The sequence below is a fragment of the Hemicordylus capensis genome, chromosome 1, assembly GCF_027244095.1.
Source record: "Hemicordylus capensis ecotype Gifberg chromosome 1, rHemCap1.1.pri, whole genome shotgun sequence".
NCBI classification, from domain to species: domain Eukaryota; kingdom Metazoa; phylum Chordata; class Lepidosauria; order Squamata; family Cordylidae; genus Hemicordylus; species Hemicordylus capensis.
The window spans coordinates 303993059-304019161 of NC_069657.1; the positions used below are offsets into that span (position 1 = coordinate 303993059).

The 26103-nt window shown below is 42.2% G+C and overlaps 1 protein-coding gene across 14 annotated transcripts in view; it reads left to right on the forward strand.

The window, feature by feature from the left end:
* Positions 1-26103, forward strand: part of COL19A1 (collagen type XIX alpha 1 chain) — a 404037-nt gene that overhangs the window by 117702 nt on the left and 260232 nt on the right. For all 14 annotated transcript variants that reach the window (XR_008314075.1, XM_053286727.1, XM_053286726.1 and 11 more), the window contains one exon: positions 11876-11929. Coding sequence is in view for 13 of the 14 variants with exons in the window: in XM_053286727.1 (XP_053142702.1) it covers positions 11876-11929 (54 nt within the window). In the remaining variant the exon portion in view is untranslated. The remainder of the gene's footprint in view (positions 1-11875; positions 11930-26103) is intronic.

Sequence of the window (26103 nt, forward strand, 5' to 3'; positions counted from 1 at the left end):
TGGAACGGTGTGGCCTACCACCTGTTCTCTTGACCCTTGCCCAACATGGCTTATACTTTCTGGCAGAGGGGTTGATCTATAATCTGGTAGAGATTATAAATGTGTCTCTGAGGGAAGGTAGGATGCCTCCGTGTCTTAAGGAGGTGATTATTAGATCCCTTCTGAAGAAGCCTACCTTGGATCCCTCAGAGCTGAGTAACTACAGGCCTGTCTCCAACCTTCCATGGCTGGGCAAAGTAATTGAGAGGGTGGTGGCCTCCCAGCTCCAGACAGTCTTGGAGGAAACTGATTATCTTGACCCATTTCAAACTGGCTTTTGGGCTGGCTATGGGGTGGAGACTGCCTTGGTCGGCCTGATGGATGATCTCCAGTTGGGAATTGGCAATGGAAGTATGACTCTGTTGGTCCTTTTGTACCTCTCTACGGCTTTAGATACTATCGACCATAGTATCCTTCTGGAACGTCTGAGGGTGTTGGGGGGTGGGAGGCACTGCTTTGCAGTGGTTCTGCTCCTACCTCTTGGGCAGGTTCCAGATAGTGTCCCTTGGAGACTGTTCTTCAAAATCTGAACTTTCATATGGTGTCCCTCAGGGCTCCGTATTGTCTCCGGTGTTGTTTAACATCTACATGAAACTGCTGGGAGAGATCATCAGGAGATTTGGTGCTATCAGTATGCTGATGACATCCAAATCTATTTCTCCTTGTCAGCATCATCAGGAGAGAGCATAACCTCCCTAAATGCCTGCCTGGAATCAGTGATGGGCTGGATGAAGGATAACAAATTGAGACTGAATCCAGATAAGATGGAGGTACTCATTGTATGGGGTTGAAACTCAAGAGACAATTTTGATCTGCCTGTTCTGGATGGAGTCACACTTCCCCAGAAGGAACAGGTACACAGTCTAGGGGTGCTTCTGGATCCAAGCCTCTCCCTGGTGTCCCAGGTTGAGGCAGTGGCCAGAGGTGCCTTCTATCAGCTTCGACTGATATGCCAGCTGCGTCCTTTTCTTGAGATAGATGACCTCAAAACAGTGGTACATCTGCTGGTAACCTCCAGACTGGATTATTGCAATGTGCTCTATGTGAGGCTGCCCTTGTATGTAGTCCGGAAACTATAGTTGGTCCAGAATGCGGCAGCCAGATTGGTCGCTGGGTCATCTAGGAGGGACCATATTACTTCCATATTTAAGGAGCTGCACTAGCTGCCGATAAGTTTCCGGGCAAAATGCAAGGTGTTGGTTATAACCTGTAAATCCCTAAAGAGCTTAGGCCCTGGGTATTTAAGAGAATGTCTTCTTCGTCATGAACCCCACCACCCACTGAGATCATCAGGAGAGGTCCGTTTGCATTTGCCACAGGCTCATCTGGTGGCTACTCAGGGACGGGCCTTCTCTGTTGCTGCCCTGAGGCTTTGGAATGTGCTCCCTAGTGAAATAAGAGCCTCCCCATCTCTGACAGTTTTTTTTAAAAGTCTTTAAAGATGCATCTGTTCACCTAGGCTAGTAATTAATATTGTTTTAATTTTTTTTAGAATATTGTTTTAAAAAATTTAAATTGTTGTGTTTTAAATTTCTTCTTTGTGTTTTTAACTAATGTTTTACTTTCTGTTTTTATCTTGTTATAAACTGCCCAGAGACGTGAGTTTTGGGCGGTATAAAAATATGTTAAATAATTAAAAATAATAATGCGCATGACCTGTTCCTGCCAACCCACGTCAGCCCATTAGCGCTGGTGACTGCAGGGTGGGAAAGCTTAATCTGTGATTCTGCAGAGGCAATTAACATTGCTAATTCCAAGAATGGAGGTTTAAACTATTCCTTAGGAAATAGTTATCTTAACTCACGTCTGCTCAAGAGCTGGTCTTGTGGTAGCAAGCATGACTTGTCCCCAGAGCTAAGCAGGGTCTGCTCTGGTTGCATATGAATGGGAGACTTGATCTGTGAGCACTGCAAGATATTCCCCTCAGGGGATGAAGCTGCTCTGGGAAGAGCAGAAGGTTTCAAGTTTGCTCCCTGGCTTCTCCAAGATAGGGCTGAGAGAGATTCCTGCCTGCAACCTTGGAGAAGCCGCTGCCAGTCTGTGAAGACAATACTGAGCTAGATAGACCAATGGTCTGACTCAGTATATGGCAGTTTCCTATGTTCCTATGTTCCTGTGCTCAGCCAGGTAACCTCTTTTGTGTATTTACACAAAGAGGAGCTATGAGGAGCACCGTCCAGCTGTGCCTTTGTACTTTTGACCTGGAGATTGCTACCTCTTGCTGCTTGTGCCAAGCAACTGACTCTAGAGTTTGCCATATATGGGCAGTTGAAGGGAAGTCAACTGCCCATAAGTCCCATAAGTCCCAACCAAGATGGAGTTCATTAAGATTGTCAACAAGTGTGTGGATAAGGGTGATCCAGTTAACATAGTATACCTGGACTTCCAAAAAGCTTTTGACAAAGTTCCTCATCAAAGACTCCTGAGGAAACTTAGCGGTCATGGGATAAGGGGGCAAGTACATGTGTGAATTGCTAACTGGTTGAAAGACAGGAAACAGAGGGTAGGTATAAATGAAGAGTTTTCACAATGGAGGGAAGTAAGAAGTGGGGTCCCCCAGGGATCTGTTCTGGGACAGGTGCTTTTTAATTTATTCATAAATGATCTAGAAGTAAGGGTAAGCAGCAAGGTGACCAAATTTGCAGATGATACCAAATTCTTTTGGGTAATGAAATCCAAAACAGATTGTAAGGAGCTTCAAAAGGATCTCTCCAAACTGGGGGAGTGGGCGACAAAATGGCAAATGTGCTTCAATGTTGGCAAGTGTAAAGTGATGTACATTGGGACAAAAAAACCCAACTTCAAGTATACACTGATGGGATCTGAACTGTCGGTGACTTACCAGGATTGGTATCTTGGGGTTGTGGTGGACAGCTCGTTGAAAGTGTCAACTCAGTGTGCGGCAGCTGTGAAAAAGGCCAATTCCATGTTAGGGATCATTAGGAAGGGGACTGAAAATAAAACAGCTAATATTATAATGCCCTTATACAAAACTATGGTGCGGCCACACCTGGAGTACTGTGTACAATTCTGGTCACCACATCTAAAGAAGGACATTGTAGAACTGGAAAAGGTGCAGAAGAGAGCAACCAAGATGATCAGGGGCCTAGAGCACTTTTCTTATGAGGCAAGGCTACAATACCTGGGGCTATTTAGTTTCGAAAAAAGACAACTGCGGGGAGACATGCTAGAGGTCCATAAAATCATGCATGGTGTGGAGAAAGTGGATAGAGAGAAATTCTTCTCTCTCTCCCATAACACTAGAACCAGGGGTCATCCCATGAAATTGATTGCCGGTAAATTTAGGACCAGCAAATGGAAGTATTTTTTCACACAATGCATAATCAACTTGTGGAATTCTTTTCCACAAGATGTGGTCATAGCCAACAACCTGGATGGCTTTAAGAGGGGCTTGGATAATTTCATGGAGGAGAGGTCTATCAATGGCTACTAGTTGGAGGGCCACCTCCAGCCTCAAAGGCAGGATGCTTCTGAGTACCAGTTGCAGGGTAGTAACAGCAGGAGAGAGGGCATGCTCTCAGCTCCTGCCTGTGGGCCTCCCAGCAGCATCTGGTGAGCCACTGTGTGAAACAGGATGCTGGAGTATATGGGCCTTGGGCCTGATCCAGCAGGACTGTTCTTATGTTCTTATGGAGTCTGCAATACAGCCGATCCAAAATACATAAAGGGGTGCTTCTTGTAGCCCCCAAACAGGCTGTTCTTTTATCAGTACACACATACTTTGTTGCCTAAAGTCACATTCCATGACATTTAGAAGTCTAAATGGAGTGGGCAAAAATCCTCAGAACTAAGAATTTGACAGCTCTGTTGCAGAAGAGCATTATATTCCTCTGTGAGGAGTGTGTATGCTTAATTAGGGTCTGGGTTCTAGAAGAGCCTGCACTTTACTTTTCTCATTGTTATCAGTCACTTTTTACATTATACAACTTTTGCACACCTTGAATTTTTGAACAGTACATATCTTATTTTGTGTCTGGTTACACACAAAAAACCAACCCTGCTTTTTCTTACATTGAAGTGCTTTTTTGCTTAGGAAATAAACACTTGAAGCAGCCTTCAAAATGGTCATCCAACTTGAGCAGCACAGTGTTCTTAAGTGAATTTATGAAAGAGTAGATGCAGCATTGTGTCATTCGAGATGACCCAGTTGATGTGCCCTATCCTTTGTTTTTACTCATGACTGTATGTATGGACTGACGACATTAAAATAATGTCATGGGGACAACAAGGCAGAAATCAACATGAAAAGAACTTTAGCAGAGAGGGTCTTGTGCAGAATATCATAATCAGGTACTTCACCATACCAGCTCAATGACGGGTATATAGGTTTTGTGTATAGAACATTATGCCACTTCTTTGGGGACTTTGGTAGTAGTTCTCCATATGTTCATGAAACTCAGAGATACAAACATCATGGCCTTTGTAGACTGCCTGCATTTGCTATACAAATGTTAAAAGAACAACAAAAGTTAAACAGAACAAATGTTCTGTATCTGTACAGCTTCTTTTGTAGCCTTGAGGTCATTTTGATGGAAGGACTTTAGACAAACATTTTTAAAATAATGTATATGTGGATTATGTTATGAGACTTTCTGAGGGGACCAGTTTCCTTGATACAAGATGATAAATTGGCTGACCAGTTATGGCAACATCTGAAAAGGCAAGCTTTTTAAGCCATATGTAGACCCATAAATTAAGAGATTTACTTGAATTCAAAAAACTGAAAGATGTGCTTTTTACTCATTATTTCTAAAATGATGAAAAATGTCTATCTGCCATTCAAGACATATTGATAACCAAGGGAACATAATTTTCTGTTCACTATACCCAAAGACCACTGATCATCCTGTGCATGTAGATGTGAATATGTTATTTCCCTATCCATATACAACATCCATCAAGTCATCAACTTGGATTACTTACATATAAACATGCATAGAACTGGGCAGCTAAGTCTCTATTTGGACTCGGTTAGGATGCTGTCATGATCTGGAAATATTTCTTATATTGTTTTTAAAAGGATCAGTATGACTCATGGCTCTTTAGTTGCTTTCTCTTGAAAAACCTAGGATAAACAGGAAGACTAGCTTACATGCACACATTCCTCCCTGAGAAGAGAGAAGCGTTATTACTCTAGCAAGAATGGATAATATCTGAGTAAGCACAGGACATAAGTAAACATTATGGCCAGCTACTTCCTGATGTCTAAAATAGTTGGCTAATTTCAAGGCATGCTACAAGACTTCTGTATCGCACTGTGTAGAATGAGTGTCATTTTGTTAGATGGTCCTAGTGTAAGCTTCTGGATTTAGAAGAATTTAGGTTTGGGTGTGCTTTATAAGAGGTATAGTGCCTAGTTTATACATAGTGTTGTCCTTGTCCAGATTTAATACAATTCACTGTCTTAACTCAGGATTCTGTCAATGAGTGTTCCTTGGAATATGTAGGTTTGGAAGCACAGGCTTATTACTCTGGGATTTAGGTATCCCTTTTTCATTGTGCCTAAAGGTACTCTGGGGATTGTGCTCAGTGCTGCTGAAAAGAAACTTTTATGTATAAAGAATAATGACTGTGACTGATGATCTATACAACATACTAGGACGATGGAAGCCCCCGAGCTCTGAGAGGAGGCTGTTTGTGTCTAGCATTGGGAAATAAAAAGGGAAATAAAAGCTCTTAAGACCTGATATTTGCCCTCCTCGGCTCTCCGGAGAAGCAAAGCATACACAAATCATCAGTTCAATGTTGCGGGGAAATCCTCTGGAACCTTGCCCTCCTATTTAATTCAGCCCCTTGAGTTCATCCTTCCATCAGATTTGACAGAGAATGGGGTGTCTTACTGAACTAAAGAAGATTAGACAAGGTTCATGCAATAAAGCTTGTTGTCTGACAAAATTGAATCAAATTCAACAGGGGTGTATGGTCAAATAAGCTTTTTATTCATGATGATCATGAAGGCACAGTTCAAGTCAAAATGTCTGACAAGCACTGCACCCCAAAGGTACGCAGTGGCTAGTTTATATAGATTTTAAAAAGCAAGCAAATCAGTAAATCCTTTAATACATGTCTTTTTAATTAAACAATGTTTTCATGTGGTGCCAATTAGCCTTGGACATGAGTTACTATTTGGCCTTTCTGCCCTCCCTACACTTTATCGGTTTCTTCTGGTGCTAGCTATGTTTTTTTCCCTTGCCGAGTGGGGAATTTGTCTCATGACCTTGGCTACATACATTGTCTCCTGTCAGGCTCTGGTATTTGTTACCTTTTGGCCGATGAGCCTCACATCCTTCACTCGAACAATTTTTGTTCAGGCCTACTGGCCCTATATTCTCTTCAGGAGCCTGAACCAAACTTTTATACACTTTATTTGTGAGCCTGAATTAAACATTTCTTTATCATCAAAACATACAAATCAAAATCAAAGCATACAAATAACCATCAGTTACACCTTTGGAAGAGGTGGTTTGCAATTAAAGAGGGATTCTTTAGAAGGATATCAAGGTTTTGCTTCTATTTTTCAAATACTCATTAAATGTGAAGAACTGGAATTGTTTCCCCCCAGCTTTTTATCTTCTAAAATTTAAGTCTCAGGTTATTACGCAGGCTTTAATTCTGCAGTCCTATAGCTATGAGAGCCTTGATTTTATGGTTGAAGATGTACAACAGTTTACACTGTTGCCTGGAGAAATACTCAATAGTGCAAGCTATCTGTTCTGGCCCTGCCGATTGCTAGTTGTATGTATTATGCTGTTAGTTAGCTACTTAGTTAGTTGTAGTCATCTGGATGTGCATGACAGTAACCCAGATGAGAATGTGTATCCTTATCTGCATAAAAGGACTCCTCCAGTCATGGGGCCTGAACAAGCCTTGTGATGTGGATGGTAGCTGTGGTGTTTTTTTTGTTAATCCATTCCTTGATTACCCCTACTAACTGGGCAAAGGGGCACCTTTTAAATGTGGTGATTCTCTTTATTTAGCAGAGGAGGAGTATGGTCCTATCCACCCCCAGCACAGTGCTTCCAGTGACTATTGCTGGTGTCTATCTTATGTTTCTTTTTAGATTGTGAGCCCTTTGGGGACAGAGAGCCATCTTATTGATTGATTGATTGATTGATTGATTGATTGATTGATTCTCTATGTAAACCGCTTTGGAAACTTTTGTTGAAAAGCAGTATATAAATGTTTGTTTGTTGTTGTTGTTAATCCAGGCCAGCTTTTGCATGGGGCATTAGTTACTAGGGATGCGCACAGACCAGTCCAGAGGCCATTCTAAAGGCCTCCAGACCGGTTTGGACATGGGGTTGGTTCAGAAGTTTGGCGCCAGGGGGGGGGCCTTTAAGGGTGTGGGAGGGTGTACTTACCCCTCCCGCCACTTTCCACCCACCACCTGTTTTGTAAAGCATTTGGGGTGGCAGGGTACCTCCCTGCTGCCCCTTCCCCCATTCCTCACCAAAAGGCTTCAGAAAGCCTGACTGTGCGTGCGCACGTCGCACGCGCACATCACACCTGCACATCACGCGTGTGTGCACACGTCTGACCTACATACACACGTACGCAATGCACAGACGCGACATGCGCATGCGCAGTCAGGCTTTCTGAAGTCTTTTGGTGAGGAACGGGGGAAGAGGTGGCAGGGAGGTACCCTGCTGCCCAAAATGCTTTACAAAACAGGCGCGCCAGTGGGGGGAAAGTGGCAGGAGGGGTAAGTACATCCTCCCCCACCCTTAAAGAGCCCCCCTCCCCAGTACTGGACTGTGGAGGTGCGGCTCAGTGCACACCTTATTAGTTACTTGTATTTGGGATTCAGTCCTGGGGTAGAGGCAGGGCTAACAGCCGACACTGAAAAGCAGTCTGCACTTGCCTCTCTATACATGTTATGTACTACATAAGATCTATTTCATTTAAACCATTAATATTCCTGATTCCACTCCACTGCCTTGTATACCACAACTCTTTCCTTTGGATTTGCATGCCATTTTACACGCCATTCTACCGTGGCATGCAACTAGCTGTGCACTGCACCCATTCCTCATTTGTTAGGCACGTGTGTGGATCTTCCTTGCTCCTTTGATTATTATAAATTCTTATGTCATGATTGTGGTAGCAGTCAATCAAATGAATACTATGTTCATTTTCCATGTTTTTAATGCTTTTAGTTTTAGTAATACTGTAATCATTAATGCTATCATTAGTCTTTATCCCTGTGGCAGGGTAGTAGGGAGCAACCTATTCAGCACCAGCAGACATCCTGAACACAAGGAATGCACTCAAGCTGGCCACAGCTGCTGGCATGCATATTTAATGCACGCAAAGGGTCATGAAACTTTCTGCAGTTTCTAAGTGTGCAAAGTAGAGGAGAGGGGTGTGGGATAAAAAAGACCGAATAAGCTGTAAAAGCTCTTGAAGAAGTTTAACTATTTATCATACACTGTTACATGGTTTATGGGAAATGTAATAAAATATCAACTAAAGAGGGAGGGAAAATAAAAGAAAATGTTCAGGCAGGATATACAACCCATACAACACATAAAGTGCCCCATGGGCCAAATATTGCCTGTTGCAAACATAGATTAGCTACCTGTCAATTGAATAGCTTGCTGGATTGTCCCCTCTACCTATTAAAGTCACAGTTGCATGGCATAGGCATAACTTCATAATCTAATTTGCTGTAGTGTATAGTTATCTTAAAGGCTTAAGGAGGAGAGCTGATTCACTATTGTTATGAAGCAGCTGTGTATATTTAGCAAGGATTCGAGTTAGTAAGTTAGACATACTTAGGATTTGTTTTTTAATATGAGTAGCAGACATTGAACAGCATGAATTCAGAGTATGCAGCATGTAAAAATACACCGCTGGAGACGACAAAATGGTTTGGAGCTTTCTTAAAATAGTTGGAAGTATTTTGCACAGGAGGCAAAATATGATGTAATGCTCCTTCTGTGGGCAGTTGCAGAAGGTGATATGAGTCATTTCTGCTCACAACCATCTCCATCTCTTAAATGCTGGTAGCCACTTGCTAATAACATACTCAGGTTTTCATCCTGCTTCTGGTGACTGAACCAACTTAACATGCCTGTATTCAAGACCATTTCAATGGGAAACACTAAACATCATTACTTCAATTCACTGGGTTTGAATTTCTGGATGGAGTGCAGCTGCTCATCCATGTGGAGCCCATTTTACTTGATTTGCTCATCCCCCTGCTCACATGCTATTAAATAAGTGTTGCCAGCTGGATTTTCCAGGTGCAGCCATTTGCATTTCTGCGAATGAATGCTGTGATTTGACGGAGACAGGTATAAAAGCTGCAGGATATAGCTAGCAGAAGCAATTTTGTGTGTATAAAGGAGTAGTGACTTGCAGAAATATCTTATTTTTAGAAAATGATGACTTAAAAACCTGAACTTTGTCCTTCAGCTAATTACTTCCCATCATTTAAACTGCTTCTGTTGCTAGTATGAGAAACCATGTTGCCCTGAGACCACTCTTAAAGACAACAATTTCCTTCAGACAACCAACTAGTTTTTTTTTCATTTTACTTAACTCTCCTAACATTACATCTTTGGGGGAATGTGGGATCAATATTTCTATTTTTCTTATCCATGACAACACTTGCCTAAGGAGAGTTGGAGCAATGTAACTTTTTAGCAGGTATAAGCAGTATTCACTGATAAAAGTGTCCTTAAAGAATCATGGAATTTGAGGGCTATCTGTGTGTGTTGGGATGACCTGGATGTTCAAAAGAAGCGGATGTTTGAGAAATAGAAGTCATTTTTCTGAGATTTCACTTCAAGTTTAACAGCAGATCATGCTGCAGTTGTGATTCATGAATTCTCATTAAATGGCTGAAGGAGGGAATCAAATTAATTAATACTCAAATGTAATTAATACTCTTGAAATCCCATTTTTCCTTTAAGCACTCAAATCTAATTCAGTATTCTGAAATTCCACTTTACCCAAACATTCTTAGCAGATCAAATCCTATGTTAGAAGAACGCAATATGTTATGCCCTTCCTAATTATGTCAAACAATGTAGAGAAGAGATATCAAGAAAGAAGTGCTTGCAGAATCAAATTAGTTTCCTAATGCTAGCTGTTGTATTCTATCTAGCAAGCTATGTTTTGTTAATTAGATGTTTGTCCCTGTGAGAATCCTGTAGACAGAGTGTGTGTGTGTGTAGGGAGGGGTGAAGTTCTTTGAACTTCAAAGATGGAGAAAAAGTTTCTGAATAAAGCTTAGCTAAACAAACATAAGATTGCTTTGTGTTTAAGAAGGAAGCTGCTATAAAACACTAGCAAAATGAGTTCATTTATTTATGCACTAGAAAGCAAAGCATATATGTTTAATCATTATTATTCTGTACTGGAGTATTGTTTTGCTGTTTTGTTTTGATCTTCAGATCTTTAATGTTTTATTAACTGACATGTATTGTTCATTGGTTGTAGACCAGATCCTCTGGCTGAATAATTCCTGAATTTTATAGAGCTTTGACTATCTGCATACAGTTGAAGTTCCTTCAGAATCCTAGACATGTATAATCTGAAATTGTGAATGGGTTTTTACACTCTTCTCTTCCAAGTTACCATGAGCAGAAGGCTTGCTGGTTTACATGTGGGCCTCATTTTCAATGACAAAAGTGACATATGATAAGCTCATATAGTTGGATGATTATTCATACACAATTAGAAATAGGGATCAGGACTGCGAGTTTTACATGCTATTTCAGTGGCAATATTTTGCGATGTTGTACTGGCATGAAATGCTTTTAAAATTGGATAAATAATAGCCTCTAGTATTCAACACTGAGCAGCATGCTGCAGAGATTGTAAAATAACACTGAAACTCCTGGACTCTGTAAATAAAAAATTACAGGTAGAAAATATTGATTAATGCCTCCTCTCCTTTCCTCCAGTATGCCCTAGTCAATGATATTTGATACTGACATTTGTATGTGGGCTGCCAAGTGATAATGAATTCTGTGTTGTGCTATATTAAATAGTGAATTTCAAATGTTTCATTATCATTTGGCATGAAAACCAGTTTAGACTTTCAATGTCAAGCTTGAATGTGTTCTTAAATTCACAGTCCTGCCATCCTGTAGAATCGGGATGTGCACAAAGATTTTCGGTGCTGACGGGGGGGGGTAGCACTTTAAGGGTGGGGGAGGGTGTACTCACCCCTCCCGCCGCATTTCCCCCACCAGCGTGCTGTCATTTTGAAGCCCCTCGGGGCGGCAGCATTCCTCCCTTCTGCCCCGTTTCCCCTGTCGGCCGGAAGTGGCCAGAAGTCGCGAGCGTGCACGCACTCGTCGTGCGCGCGTGCGCACCCTTCCACCATGTGCGCACGCACGCACAACGGGCGCATGCGCGCTTGCGACTTCTGGCCACTTCCGGCCACTTCTGGCTGACGGGGGAAACAGGGCGGCAGGGAGGAACGCTGCCGCCCTGAGGGGCTTCAAAATGACAGCGCGCCGGTGGGGGAAATGCGGCGGGAGGGGTGGGCACACCCTCCCCTGCCCTTAAAGTGCTACCCCCGTTGGCGTTTCGGCGCCAAAACTGCCCCAGTGCCGAAACATTTTGGAGGCCTTCATAATGGCCTCCGAAACGTTTCGGGCACAAGCCTACTGTAGAATACTTTCTCCATGTGCTCAGTTCGTCTTTCTCCCTTTCTGGTTATAGTACTGTTATGTTGTTTGTGTTTTAGCAGAAATTTTAGGATAAAAGCCTGACAGAAAGTAGAACCAAACCTTTGGAGGCTAAATGATTTATTAAATGACTTATGAATTTACAAATGTATATACAATTTATTTTACAGGGTGAAGAAGGGGCTAAAGGAGAAGATGGCATCCCTGGTTTTCCTGGACAGAAGGTAAAAATTCTACTAGTCTTATGAACTGGAGTGATATAATTCAGTTGGTATCCTTAAACAGTACAGGTCAATGGAGAACATCTGGAAAAAGGAGAATCTTTGACATCTTCATCTTTAAAACGAAGAAAAGAAAAAATTAAGTATATTAACCAATGTTGATGTCTGTGTCTATTTTTCAAACATTTAAATATTCAGCATTTGTTAAAGTTAATCTGTTTAAGTTTGAGAAGGTATTCAAGCCATTTGTACTGTTAATTAGCGATGTATGAATCTATTTGGGCACAAATCAATTTGTACCCAAATCTAGCTGATTCGGGTGATTTGGAGACAGAACAAATCACTTCTGTAGTCTGTTGGCTAGATTTGGGTCCAAATTGCATCGCGCCTGATTTGAATCGATTTGAGATTTGGATACCTCTTATTAAACCCCCCAGATTCCCAGCATTCATTTTTTTTAAAAAGCTAAGCTCTAGCCCTTGTAGAAATGGAATTATGGAGCAAAATGTGTGGTCACTATTTTTCAAGTGTTTGGATTCTTTGGTGTACAATAACTTTTCTTCAATGAATCCCTGAGGATTCATTACACACCTTCATTTCTTTTATTCATTTTGACTGTCTTTGGACAGTGCCAATTGTCAACTGCCATGTGCCATCTACACCCCCCTCCCACCCACAAGGCAATGGAGTATTACTCAGTTTATGTTACAGGAATTTTTTCAAGTGTTTAGACTCTTTGGTGTCTAATAACCTTTCCTCATAATGAATCCCTATTAGGATTCATTACACACCAGAATCTAAACACCTCAAAAATTCCTAAAATATAAATGGAGTACCCAAAGGCTTGCAGGTTGTGGGGCAGTTGGCATATAGGATGCCACTAATTCCCCACCCACAAAGCAGTGGGCTCAAAATGAAAAGAAGAAGTGAAGAAATGACACCAAAAAATCTAAACACTTCAAAAAATCCTTTAAAAAATAAACTGAGTACTCCAGTGTGTGTGTATGTGTAGCTGACACATGGCAGTTGAGAGTTAGCACTGTCCAATCATAGGGATTCATTATGAGGAGAAGTTACTATTCACCAAAGAATCCAAAATTTGAAAAATAGTGTCCGCACATTTTGCTCCATAACTCTGCTTCTACAGGGGCTAGAGCTTAGCTTAAAAAAGAAGAAGAAATAAATCTGGGGATTCATGTTAGGGTTAGGATGGACGACTTCGAATCCGCATTGTTTCCTATGGTAGAAATATACAAAATCAGTAAAAACTAACAGAAAATAATTAAATATCAACTAAGTGCACCACTGCCTTGAAATCTGGGTGGTAGGTGGCACCAATGAAGACCTACCCACCACCCATATTTGGTGCCCCTAGAACCTTTATAAGTGGTCCAATCGATCCGAATTCAAATCAAATCCAAATCAAATCTGAGGTGATTTGGGGGGACAAATTCAGACACAAAACAAATCAAGGGTGATTTGATTCGGGAATAAACAGAATTGAAAAAAATGATTCATGCACATCCCTACTGTTAATACTTCCCCTTCACCTCTGTGTGTGCTGAGATCAGGAGAGAGTCTTGGGCTCTCTTTGTGCTGAGATCAGGAGATCTTTGGTTCATGGACTCTTAAACTGCTTCTCATGTACAGAATATAACTGTACTTGGATAGTCTATGTTCAGATGAATATCAGATTTTCCAGTGTTGGCATTATGTTCTACATGTACTCTGTGTATGTGTGTGGAGTACTGCAAATCCTCAATCTGTTTTCAGTCTCACCGTGCAAAGAGGTGAGTCAGGAAGCAGTTCGTAGTAGAATGAGAGTGATCCTCAGAATTTGATATCTTATTGGCTTTTATTAACTGGAAAGATTATTTGTGAGTTTTGAACGCTGCATTTAATAACTTGCTTTACATAGCTCAGTTGGATTTCCTGTTTGTTTGTTATGAAATTGAGCATTCCATTAGACTAAGGAGGCTGGTGCACAACTTCTGAGGAAACTGAAGGGATTTCTTTTTTGAATATCATTTTAAACATCCGTCGCAACTTTGTATGGAATTAAATTAGGTTTTTCTCCCCCCCCCCCAATATTAAAGAAGCCATCTGTATTTGACTTAGCCAGCAATTTAAAGGGGGTTTAGAAGGAGCCAAGTCCTTCTCAGCTGGTGAAATATTTATAGGTAAATTAATTACACCTTGAATTTCTCAGCCCTTTGCCAGTTGTGGCATGCTTTAAATAGTGATCCAGTTCGGGGACACTATGACTCTGGAGGATGGTGTTGGAATGAAAAGCCTTTCCCCTCTCCTACTGAATCAGAATCATCTTTTTTACAGTCTCTGGCTGGTGGGGGGCGGGGACAACAAAGGCACTGCTCATGCTACTAAATTCTTCCTAAACATTGCTGTAACACTAATCTCCACTTTTTGCTGTTGCCACCAGCTTATGTAGGTTGTGCACTGAAGCACGGACGTCCTTGCCAAACTGTGTTTGCATAGTTATGATTTTGTAGGCCACTACCATATCTCAGGCTTGACATCAGATCTCATGTCCTCATGGTGCGAACATTATGTCACCTATAAAGCCCTTAATGACTTGGTTTCAGCGTATTTAAGAGAGTACCTTCTTTGTCATGAACCCCACTGCTTACTGAGATCACATGGAGTGTTTTGGTTATAGCTGCCACTAGCTTGTTTGGTGGTGATGTGGGACCAGGCCTTCTCTGTGGCTGCCCCAGGGCTTTGGAATGTGCTACCTGTCAATATAAGAGCTTCTTCATCTTTGACTGCCTTAAAAAAAAAATCACTCAAGACACATCTGTTTTCTCAGGCCTTTTGCTAAAACTATTTTTAAAAATTGTTGCTAAAACTATTTCTAAAATTTTATTATTTTAAAATTGTTATAATTATATGAACAGGCCTGCTGGATCAGGCCCAAGGCCCCATCCAGTCCAGCACCCTGTAAAACACTCTGGCCCACCAGATGCTTCTGAGAAGCCCATAGATAAGAGGTGAGGGCATGCCCTCTCTCTTGCTCCTGCTCCCCTGCAACTGGTATTTAGAGGCATCTTGCCTTTGAGACTGGAGGTGGCCTGCAACCACCAGACTAGTAGTCATTGATGGACCTGGCCTCCATGAATTTTTATAAGCCTCTTTTAAAGCCATCCAAGCTAGTGGCCATCACCATATCCTGCGGCAGAGATCCCATGGTTCTAGTGCTGTGAGAGAGGGAGAAAAATTTATCTCTGTCCACTCTCTCTACTCCACTCTCTATAATTTTATACACCTCAATCATGTCTCCCTGTAGTTGCCTCTTTTCCAAACAAAAAAACCCCCAGATGGAATAGGCTTGCCTCATAAGGAAGGTGCTCCAGGCCCCTGATCATCTTGGACCATGGTCCGCAAACCAGTTTGCTCAAATTGACTGGCTGGTCCAGTCTGCCTGACTGAACTGGTTTGAGCGCCTGTCAAGGGGAATCCAGTGAGGATCCCCCTTGCTTCCAAAGGTTAAGGTAATAAAAGGTGGGGCGGAAGTGGGGAGAGAGAGATGCCTTTAAAACTGAAAGAGAAGGAGCTTAGTGGCAGGCCTGTGCCATGTTCCCCCCCACCCTGGTCCCCATCTCAGTGATGGCGGCGACATGCCAATGGCCTCTGCACATGCTTTTACTCCTCAAGACGTAGCAATTTCCCCACAGATCTGATTAACAAAACTTGACACACTTGTTCAGCAGGCCATTCTGAGCGTAAAGATGCCCCTTCTAGCATGAATAGTGCAATCAGAAAGCTTTAGGAAGCCACAGAAGATTGGGCAGCATGGTGGTGGCTGGGGGTAAATAACATGATGGGATGCTGTTCTACCTCCCATGCCTGTGTAATAAGATTCAGTTTGGTGAATTAACCAAGACACTGGGTAGTATTCAAGGCAAGTTAGTCATAACTAATTATATGGAAATCAATGAGAAAAGTTAATTATAACTGACTCAACACCCATTGATTAATTTAATTAATTTATTTTATTTATTTTTACATTTATATCCTGCTCTTCCTCCAAGGAGCCCAGAGCGGTGTACATGGTTATGTTTATCCTCACAACAACCCTGTGAGGTAGGTTAGATACATGACTGAGAGATACATGAGAGATACACGACTGGCCCAAAGTCACCCAGTGAGTTTGATGGTTGAATGGGAATTCAAACTTGGGTCTTCCTGGTCCTAGTCCAACACTCTAACCACTATGCTCTGCTGGCTCAATGGGAATTAGTCATGACTACTTTTCTTTGGATTCAACCCACTGAATTTGTTCAGGAGTAAAGAGCTCATGGTTACTGGTGGGGGGAGAGATTACTGAGAGGAGATCTGGTCTTGTGGTAGCAAGCATGACTTGTCCCGTTAGTTAAGCAGGGTCTGCCCTGGTTGCATATGAAAGGGAGACTAGAAGTGTGAGCATTGTAAGATATTCCCCTCAGGGGATGGAGCTGCTCTGGGAAGAGCAGAAGGTTCCAAGTTCCCTCCCTGGCTTCTCCAAGATTGGGCTGAGAGAGATTCCTGCCTGCAACCTTGGAGAAGCTGCTGCCTGTCTGTGTAGGCAACAGTGAGCTAGATGACCCAATGGTCTGACTCAGTATATGGTAGCTTCCTATGTTCCTACATATAGGTCACTTTCTTATGCAGTGGGAACTGCATAAGCTGATTTTTAACATTCTAAGACATGCTTTCCAACTGTTCTTATTTATCACCCTGTTTTTAGCCTACTTTCTAGTAGGTTTATAAGATCACCCAGCATTCTGTGTGTGTGTCCATGTGTGTGTTCGTCTGTGTGCCCTCCCCCATCAACTTTGCAATGCCTGGACCAATATGAACCAAATCAGGTATAGTTGTAGGGACACATAGGGATACTTCAATGGCTTTGTTTGTGATGATGTCATCCACCCCAATCCAAGATGGCGGGTGTGTAAACCTTTGAGGTGCAAATGGGCTAACTTGTGAACCAGCTAACCAATTTGAACCAAATTTGCTAGAACTTTAGGGACACATAGGGATGCCCTAATGGCATGGTATGTGAAGATGTCATCCACTCCAGTTCAAGATGATGGCTGCATGAATATCTGAGGCGCAAGCAGGCCAATTAGTGGACTGTTTAACTGATTTGAACCAAATTAGCTACTGTTGCAGTGTGTAGCACACAGGGACACCTCAATGGCATAGTTTGTGATGATGTTATCCACCCTGATTCAAGATGGTAGAACCATAAACTTCTGAGGTGCAAGTGAGCTAACTTGTGAACCGCTTAACTGATTTGAATCAAATTTGCTACAGCTGTAGGGACACATAGGGACACCTCAACGGTGAAGATTGTGATGATGACATCTAGCCCAGTTCAAGATGGCTGACATGTAAATTTTTGAGGTGCAAGTTCACTGACTTGTGGACAGTCTAACCAATTTGAACCAAATTTGCTACAGCTGAATGGACACATAGGGATGCCTCAATGGTGTAGTTTGTGATGCCACCCACCCTGATCCAAGATGGCAGGTGCATAAACGTTTGAGGTGCAAGTGCACTAATTTATGGAGTATCTAACCGATTTGAACCAAATTTGGAACAGCTGTAATGAGTGATCCACAGGGAGACCTCAGTGGTGTAGTTTGTAAAGATGACATCCACCCCAATCCAAGATGGTGTGCACATGAACATTTGAGGCACAAGAGATGTAACTTGTGGACCTTGATTTGCACCAAATTTAGTCCAGATGCAGAGATAGTGAAAGGAAAGTAGGCTGATTAGTTCTTACTAGCATAATTTGTCTGGTATCTGAATCTGGTAAATTGCTCTCTGAATTTTGCCTTTAAGGAGACGTTTGGTCTTTGAAAATTAACTCTCCTACTTGGATCCTGATTTATCGCTCCATTCATGTTAGCTCCTTCGACACAAGTTGCATGAGCAAAAGCACAGCTTTCTTTATATTTGTGGAAGGAGTTCTCGTAAGAGAGACAGGAAGCTGGGATCCAAACCTCTGAATGAGAAGCAGACCTATCTTGTCTTGATTGCACAGACATGTAAATGAACAGACAAGAAGGCCAGTGCACTGCTTCCCTGCCCCCCCCCCAACAAATGCTTACTTGCATTAAGGATGTGCACGGACTTGGTCCAGGTGGATTCGGCAGCAGGGGGTTACCTTTAAGGGAGTGGGGAGGGTGCTCACCCCCCGCTGGATGTTCCCTGATGGCACTGTCATGAAAAACACTGGTGCGGGATGGCAGCATACCTTCTTGCCGCCCTGGTCAGTGTCAGACCGGAAGTGGCTGGTGCTCATACACACGTCACAGAATTATGTTCCTGAGGACACTCAGGGACATATTTTTGTAAGGCAAAGAGCACTTCTAAGACAGGGGAGTACAGTGAAAATCATTCCTCCCCCTGAGAGCATATTCTGCTGCTTGAGAAAACTCCGGCCAAGTTGAGAGCAGCATCTCTGCGCGGATTGCTACTCACACTGACTGGAATCTAATCTTAATTCCAGTTTGAAATTCTAGTTCTATTTTATAGAACAGCTATCCATGCTAGAGTTGTCTAACTTGGTTTATCTGACATAGTAATTCATTTTGCAATATGCATCATTATAATTGTACAGGAGAACCTCGTTACTCGCGAGGTTCCTTTCCTCACTTACTACCAGGAGTAACAGAACCGTGAGTAATGAAGTATTACAGCTATGGGAAAGGGGGAAGGTTATGTTCCAGGGTGGAGGGAAAACAGCAAAAAATGGCAAAAATCAGCAAAAAAGCCCCCCAAAAACCCTTATAGTGCCTTGTTCTGTGGGGGTCTGCATATGTCCAGGAATCTCTCCATGTGCCCAGGAATGCCCCCCAAAGGATGAAATACCCCCAAAACTGTGGAAAAGGTACTCCCCCAGCCACAAAATGGTCCCTTTTGACAAAATGGCGGGCAGAAGTGACCTCGGCAGTCACTTCTGACCCTCTATGAACTACAGATACATGGGTTTTAATCCTTTCATATTGACTGATACTGGAAATGTTTGTCAGACACCCCATGGATATACAAAACTGCAAATAACGGTTCTGCGAATAATGAGGTTTTTCTGTATCTAGAATTTTGCACTCGGTTTCCTGGGACTGTGGTGCTTGTTGTAGTTCTTAGTGAACGGCTTAGGCCCTGGGTTTTTAAGAGAGCACCTTCTTCGCTATGAGCTCCACCGCACATTGAGGTCACTTGAGGAAGTCCGTCTCCAGTTGCCGCCAACCCGTTTGGTAGCTACACAGAGATTGGCCTTCTCGGTCACTGCCCTGAGATTGCGGAATGCGCTCCCTGATGGAATATGAGCCTCCCCATCTCTGGCAATTTTTTAAAAAACACCTGGAAACCCAGCTCTTCACCCAAGCTTTCTCGGCTTTTAAAAACTAGTTTTTTAAATGATGATTTAATTGTTAATTATTGTTCTATGCTGTTTTATAATTTCTGTTTTAATTAATTGATTTTAATGGTGTTTTAATGTAAACTACCCTGAGCCTTTTGGAAGGGTGGTATAAATTTTTTAATAATACATCCATAGCATGCATACATACTCTCCTGATACTGTCTTTCAGTGTCTCAAAGGAAATGATTACGTCTCAATGATTAGATCATATTCAATGTAAAGACTGTCTGCTTTGCCTGAAAATGGTGGGCCCTCTGTATTTCATAATAAGTGAGAGGCAAATTGTCTTCCTATTAACTCAATGAATGATACAATCTGGAATTGGTGCAGTAAAAGCATCAAGCCAATTGATGTAAAAGGGGAAAGTGGTGGGGAAGGGAACCTGAATTAAATATGCAAGGCATAAATAACTTGTATAATAGAGTGCATTGAGTAAGAAGATTAGTCAAAATAAGTATTAAAAAACAATAGAAGTAGAAAATTAACTACCGTCTGAGGCCGTATCTAATGTGATGCTGCAGGAAACTAAAGGATTAACAAGCTTACTTATCTGATCTTTAGATCTGCCTTTTTAAGTTCTGCCATGTGAAGGAGGTTAAAAAACATCAACCCCAATTAGACAGCTGGTTTGGTTGTCACTGGGAAAGACTTGTGTTGAAACAAAGGGAAAATAGAATTAATATTTCAAATTCATTTTATGCACATAGCTTCTTAGTATACAAAGTGTATGACAACCTTTCTCTTTGAACTTCAGAATAACTCTGTTATGGTTCATTATTAGTCTTGATTTTCCATGTGCAATAGGGAATACACAAACGTGATTTAGTGAAAGCTACTCAGTGTGTCACCTAAGTTGTGGTGTGACTACTCAGTGTGTCACCTAAGCTGTGATCTGGAATTTTAGCCTCCTGATCTTCTTGGGTTCTTTGTCCTATGCCCACAAATCAGGCTATGTCACAGTTTTGCAGACTTTTGGTTGTCGTGTAGGGAGAGGAGAGCTGGTCTTACGGTAGCAAGCATGACTTGTCCCCTTAAGCTAAGCAGGGTCCACCCTGGTTGCATATGAAGGGGAGACTAGAAGTGTGAGCACTGTAAGATATTCCCCTCAGGGGATGGAGCTGCTCTGGGAAGAGCAGAAGGTTTCAAGTTCGCTCCCTGGCTTCTCCAAGATAGGGCTGAGAGAGATTCCTGCCTGCAACCTTGGAGAAGCCGCTGCCAGTCTGTGAAGACAATACTGAGCTAGATAGACCAATGGTCTGACTCAGTATATGGCAGCTTCCTATGTTCCTATGTTCCTGTGTCAGTGTTGATAGAATACTGACATCCTTCATATCTTGCATTTGGTTTCTTTGAGATCCTGACATCCACCATTCATCTCTTATACCTCTAGCCCACCTTGTATTATTCTTTTCTGATTGCCTTGGAACATCGATAGTTGCAATATTAAATTTACTATTAAGTTAAATGTAATATGAAATTTCAGTGATGTATACATTTGGAAGAAAGAAAGAATGGTTTTAGGAGAAAAACACTGATTCTTCTCCATGGCATTTTCCAGATCACACACTGCAACATACTCGCAATGTATCCACTAAGTGCTCCTCCGAGTTGCCTGTGTTTCCACATCAGTGTTGCTGCGTTGTCAGCAGGGTTTTGTTTATATTTCCCGTCCCTTGATTTGAATTTTAATGATGTGTTTTTGCCCTAGAACATTGTAAATGCGCTACAGGAAAGTAGCTGCATTTTCCTGTGGTAGGGAGCCTTGCAACAGAGTTTATGCATTGTAGCATGTTGCAATATGGACAGTTCTCCCCGCACAGGCCTGTACTTTCTTCCTCCTCCCCCTTGCCACGGGGAGAGAAACAGGCAGGGAGAAACCTCAGCTTTCCCCTCCTTTCCTCCCCACAGATCCCAAACCACATACCTACCCACCCCTCTTCCTTCCAATATAACTTGAGTTTGTCAACACAGAAGGGGAGGGGAGAGCAGCTGAACAGATTTCTGAATCCAACCCTTTCTCATGCACTTTTTATTGAAGAGGAAACTAAATCATGTCCTTCTGTGCAAATCCCACTTGCTCAGGGGTGTATCTAGGGGTAGGGCAGGCAGGGCACGTGCCCCGGGTGCCACTTAAAGGGGGCGCACCATTTTTTAAAATTAAATTTTTAAAAATAAAATGGCCACCAAAAAAAAAATGACCACCATACATGCTCAAATGGCCTCTCTGAGGCCTTAGGCCATGGCCATTTTGTTTTTGGTGGCCATTTAAAATATATATATATATTTTTAAAAATGGCCACCGCACATGTTCAAATGGTCCCTGTGAGGCCCTAGACCTCGCCAGGCCTCAAAGAGGCCATTTGAGCATGCCTGGCAGCCTCCAAAATGGCCATCACACTGATCTTTGCAGGCCCAAAGAGCTCCAAAAATCAGCCTGGGACCTTTTCAGACCCCCCCATAGCCTTTAGGAAGCCCCCCAAAGGGGCTACAGGTAATTTTTTTTATTTAACATAATATGTCACTGTACACATATTCAGTTTGGCACTATTTACAGAGAATCAGAGCTTGTGAATACTGAGCTGAAGCTTATGAGCTAGGATTGTATTCATTTGCTCTTACTTTGCTTTTTGTGATAAGTGAGTTAAATGTGATGTCTTAATAATATGGCTATTAATGGTGAGTTTGTCTTTGAATCAGTGTGAAATCCTTAGTATTTAGGCCCACTGGGAGTTTCTTGCTCTCTTTCTCTCATTTTAACTGTCTTTCTGAAATACTAGAATATATTCCAAGCAGTGACACAGTTTACTCTGCATATCCTTTAATGATTTTCAGAGTATCTGGGAAAAGTCTAGTTCTCCATTGATTTTTAAAACTTGTGTAATAGTGATGCTACAATGCATAGTAGAGAATTAGACAGGCACTTCTGTTTAGTTTTCCAAGTACACCTCCACATAGTATTTGGGTATTTCATGAGCCCCATCATACTGAAATTTGTAGTTTTCCAGCATTTTTTGGTCTGGCTACTTCCACTGCTAAATAGTTTTTGAAATATTAAAAGATTAATGAGCTTGACTTGTATTTTTCAGCTGATATTATGGCAAAGTTATCTGAAAGATGGGTGTCAGATGTTTGGACAGGGGGCGCAATTTCAGTGTTTGCCCTAGGCGCTATTTTCCCTAGATACGCCTCTGGAGAAACCTCCGATCTTCATTTGGAAGCTGTGTGCACTTCCCTTTACTGACCACTTGTCTATTAAAACCAAGGTTGGAAGCGCCAATTGTGCCTGTGTGATAAGGAAATCTGAAAGATGGGTGTCGGATGTCTGGACGGGGGCGCAATTTCAGTGCTTGCCCTAGGTGCTATTTCCCCTAGATACGCCTCTGCACTTGCTTACTACAAGCCAAAGGGCATGGAGAGAGAGCAGTCACTTACTTAAAAGGAAGCCGATTGAACTGAATCATGATTCATTTACTTCTGTGCAATCCCACAGCTCTCCCTGGAGGAGCACTCCCCTACCCTCCACCTCTTCCCTCCTATTTATTTATTTATCTGGAGGCACGCTGACGCCATCCTCCCTCCTCTGGAGAAGGCCCGGCAGGAGGGAAGCAGCGTGGGTGATCATGGAGAGGAGAAAGTTACCCCACCACGAGGTTCTGCCTGGGGCACTAAATGAGGAGGCGTGGCGGAGGCTGCTGCTGCTATGGTTGCCCTCAGCAGCCCCGGTGAGAGAGCTGAGGAGCTACTGGCCACCGTCGCCATAGAAGAGAGTGCCCACCCGGGTGCACCAGTTCCTCTCTTTCTCACTCACCACAAGATTCCCTTTCACTCCCCCATTTACAAAATATTTTTCTAAATATATATATATTCCTGGGGTCCCTTGCGCAAGGATGCAGTGACGAATGGTCTTGTATTGGAATGGTACTTCCCCCTGCTGGCGGATTAGTGCAACGCAGCCGAAATTTTTTTATCTATCTCTACCTTATTTATTTATTTATTTATTTATTTATTTAAAGGGTTGTCACGTCAAACACACTACACAACTCCATTGGCTCAAACGGAGCAAGAGGAGCAGATAAATGTGTGTTAATAAGAATATGGACACTTCTGTCTGGAAAATACATTGCAGAGGATGGAAAATATGAATGGCCACCAGTTTGCAAAAAAGCATTAAACAATCTTTTACTCCTGTTTTGAACCGTTGCACTATTCCATCACAGTTTGCAACACATTAAGTGTTGCAAATCTCATAGTCCAGAAAACACCCATGGGAACCAGACTGCATCAATCAGGCTAGAAGGATTGCTAGGAGTATAGTCGCTGAACTACCAACAGCTTCAATATATACAAGATACTTCTTTTCATTTTGGTTCAGTGATTTAGGGACTTAGTGACTGAGGTTGCTCTTCATAATATGTCAGGGTGGATGTAAGTAAATGAAAAGAGGAAGCCAATGGAAGTCTTTTTCATTCACTGTCTGACATCCAGACTAAAGAAGCACTGGTGCTATGGGAGGAGGAATGCTGTGGCATTGGTGCTTCTGGATCCAGACTAATGCTCCACTAGTGCTTGAATGGGATCAGAGGGTGAATTTTGACAACTACTCTTTTCCCTGGAAGTCCTCTGTGCCACATGAAAGTATATCCCTGAGAGCAGTGTAACCTTCGGGGATATATTTTGGGTGGTTTAGAGTGCTTCCAGGGGAAAGGGATGGTCATTGAGATTTGCCGCCACCACCACCCTGCTGCATGAGCAGCAGAGCAGAGGTAGGTGCTTCAGAAACACTGGTGCTTCTCCCATAGCACTAGTGTTTTATTAGTCTGGATGTCAGCTACTGTCTACAATCTTGTCCAGCTGCCATATTTTTGACTATTTTTATGATGTGTTCAGAAAGCAGCTTTTTAATCTCTAAGAAGCATTTGTAGCCTTCTAATATTCTGTGGAGTTATCCGCTGGGAGTTATCCTCTAATATTCTGTGGAGTTATCCGCTGGGCCATATTATTTTCTCCATATTAGGTAGGCAGGTGTTCATTGGGGAGGATTGTGATGCACAGATTCATGGACAGAATTCCATGTAATATTATTTTTCAGTTCAAGAACCTTAGCTTTCACAAATTCAGCAGGCTGCAACTTCTGCTGCTTGTAAACCCAATCAGAAAGTGCATTTCCATAACTTCCTGTGTTCACTGTAGTCTCTTGGAATCCCTCTGCACCCTGTTGGGTGTGCTAAAATGGAAATCTAAATAAACAGCATTGACATATCCCCCACTGGGGAAGCTGTTACAATCTGGGTTATGACAGGTTCCTAAATATCTGCAGTAATTTATCAGCTTCCAACATTAGTGTAATACTCTATGCAATGTTGTGACCAATCATGTTGCACAGCAATTTTTCTCACTGATTTGCTGGTGCAACGAGTCCTAGGATTTTAGAGCTATAGAATAAAATACTTAGTGGCTGACATCCAAACTAAGTTACTCAATGGAAGTCCTGTTGAAATTAAGCAGTCCTTCAGAATATCTCCTACATAGTCCAATTAAGTAACTTAGTCTGGATGCCATCCATTGTGTGTAAATATATGTGATTTTATCCTGTGAAATTCAAAACTGCATGCTTATAATCAAGGAGTACTCTAATACCCATGATATGAAATGCACTTTTTATTTCAATATCATCAGGCCTTTTTAAAAGTGGAGAGCTAAACGAGGTAGGAAACGATCCACCACTGTAGAGTCCAGTGTGAATTTGGTGAATTTGGCATTATGCAATGCTAAAGATAAGACTGAGCACAATAAATAATGGCAACAGCATAGTAGCCCTTTGTCTTCTAAGTGGTAATGTGTACCCAAGATCTTCTTTGGTAACTGGACCAAGAATATAATTGTGCCTGTGAGCTATTTTTATTTCAGGAATTTCTTGTGTAGGCAACAAAATGAGACCACAGGAATTCTCTCAAAATGTGGACAATGACAGTGTCTTTTTAATGGTGCTTTACAGAATCAGAGGGTATAATGCTAGTAATACTATCAATGCCATTTTTGTTAAATCAAGTGATAAGAAATAGAATCCTCTCCCATAAGGAGGTTTTAAAATAAATCAAGTTCTAAAATATGGTCATTGTGTGCACACATGTATGCATATGCATACCCCTTATAAACAGGGAGCCCTGCTTTCCCCTTGGCCTAGTTGCTTCCAGATTCCTCAATTGAACTAGCAGTTCACTTCTCTGATGATTTGACATTTGGAATGTGGAAAGCATATTCATGGCAGTTCAGAAGCATCCACACCTTGGAATTATGGACATACACATATATTATCTCCTAGTCATCAAAACGTACAGGAAGAGTGCACCCCTTTCCCCTGATAAGACAGCATCTGTTGCTGAATATCTGTCTTTGAAATAGCAGGGATTGTGTGGGGAAAGGGTTTTATTTTGAAGGACCTCTGCACACAAAGGCACATTAACCCCGCATAGGCTCCCAATGTCAAGAGGTAGCAGGTGTTTTCCCCCCACTGCAATGTTGTTTCCAACTTAATGCAGTACTTTTCTTTAACCCTGAACTCGTAAACCATGCACATGTATGGGAGAAGGTAAAGAGTTGCATACATGAACACTGTTCGGTTGGAGGTTAAGCCTCCCACTGCTGACCATTTCTCAACTATATCCCAGAGTGCAACCTGTTTACTTGGTCCAATAGCACTCAGAGGGAACTACTGGGAATTGAATCAGCCCTTTCTATGTAGCCC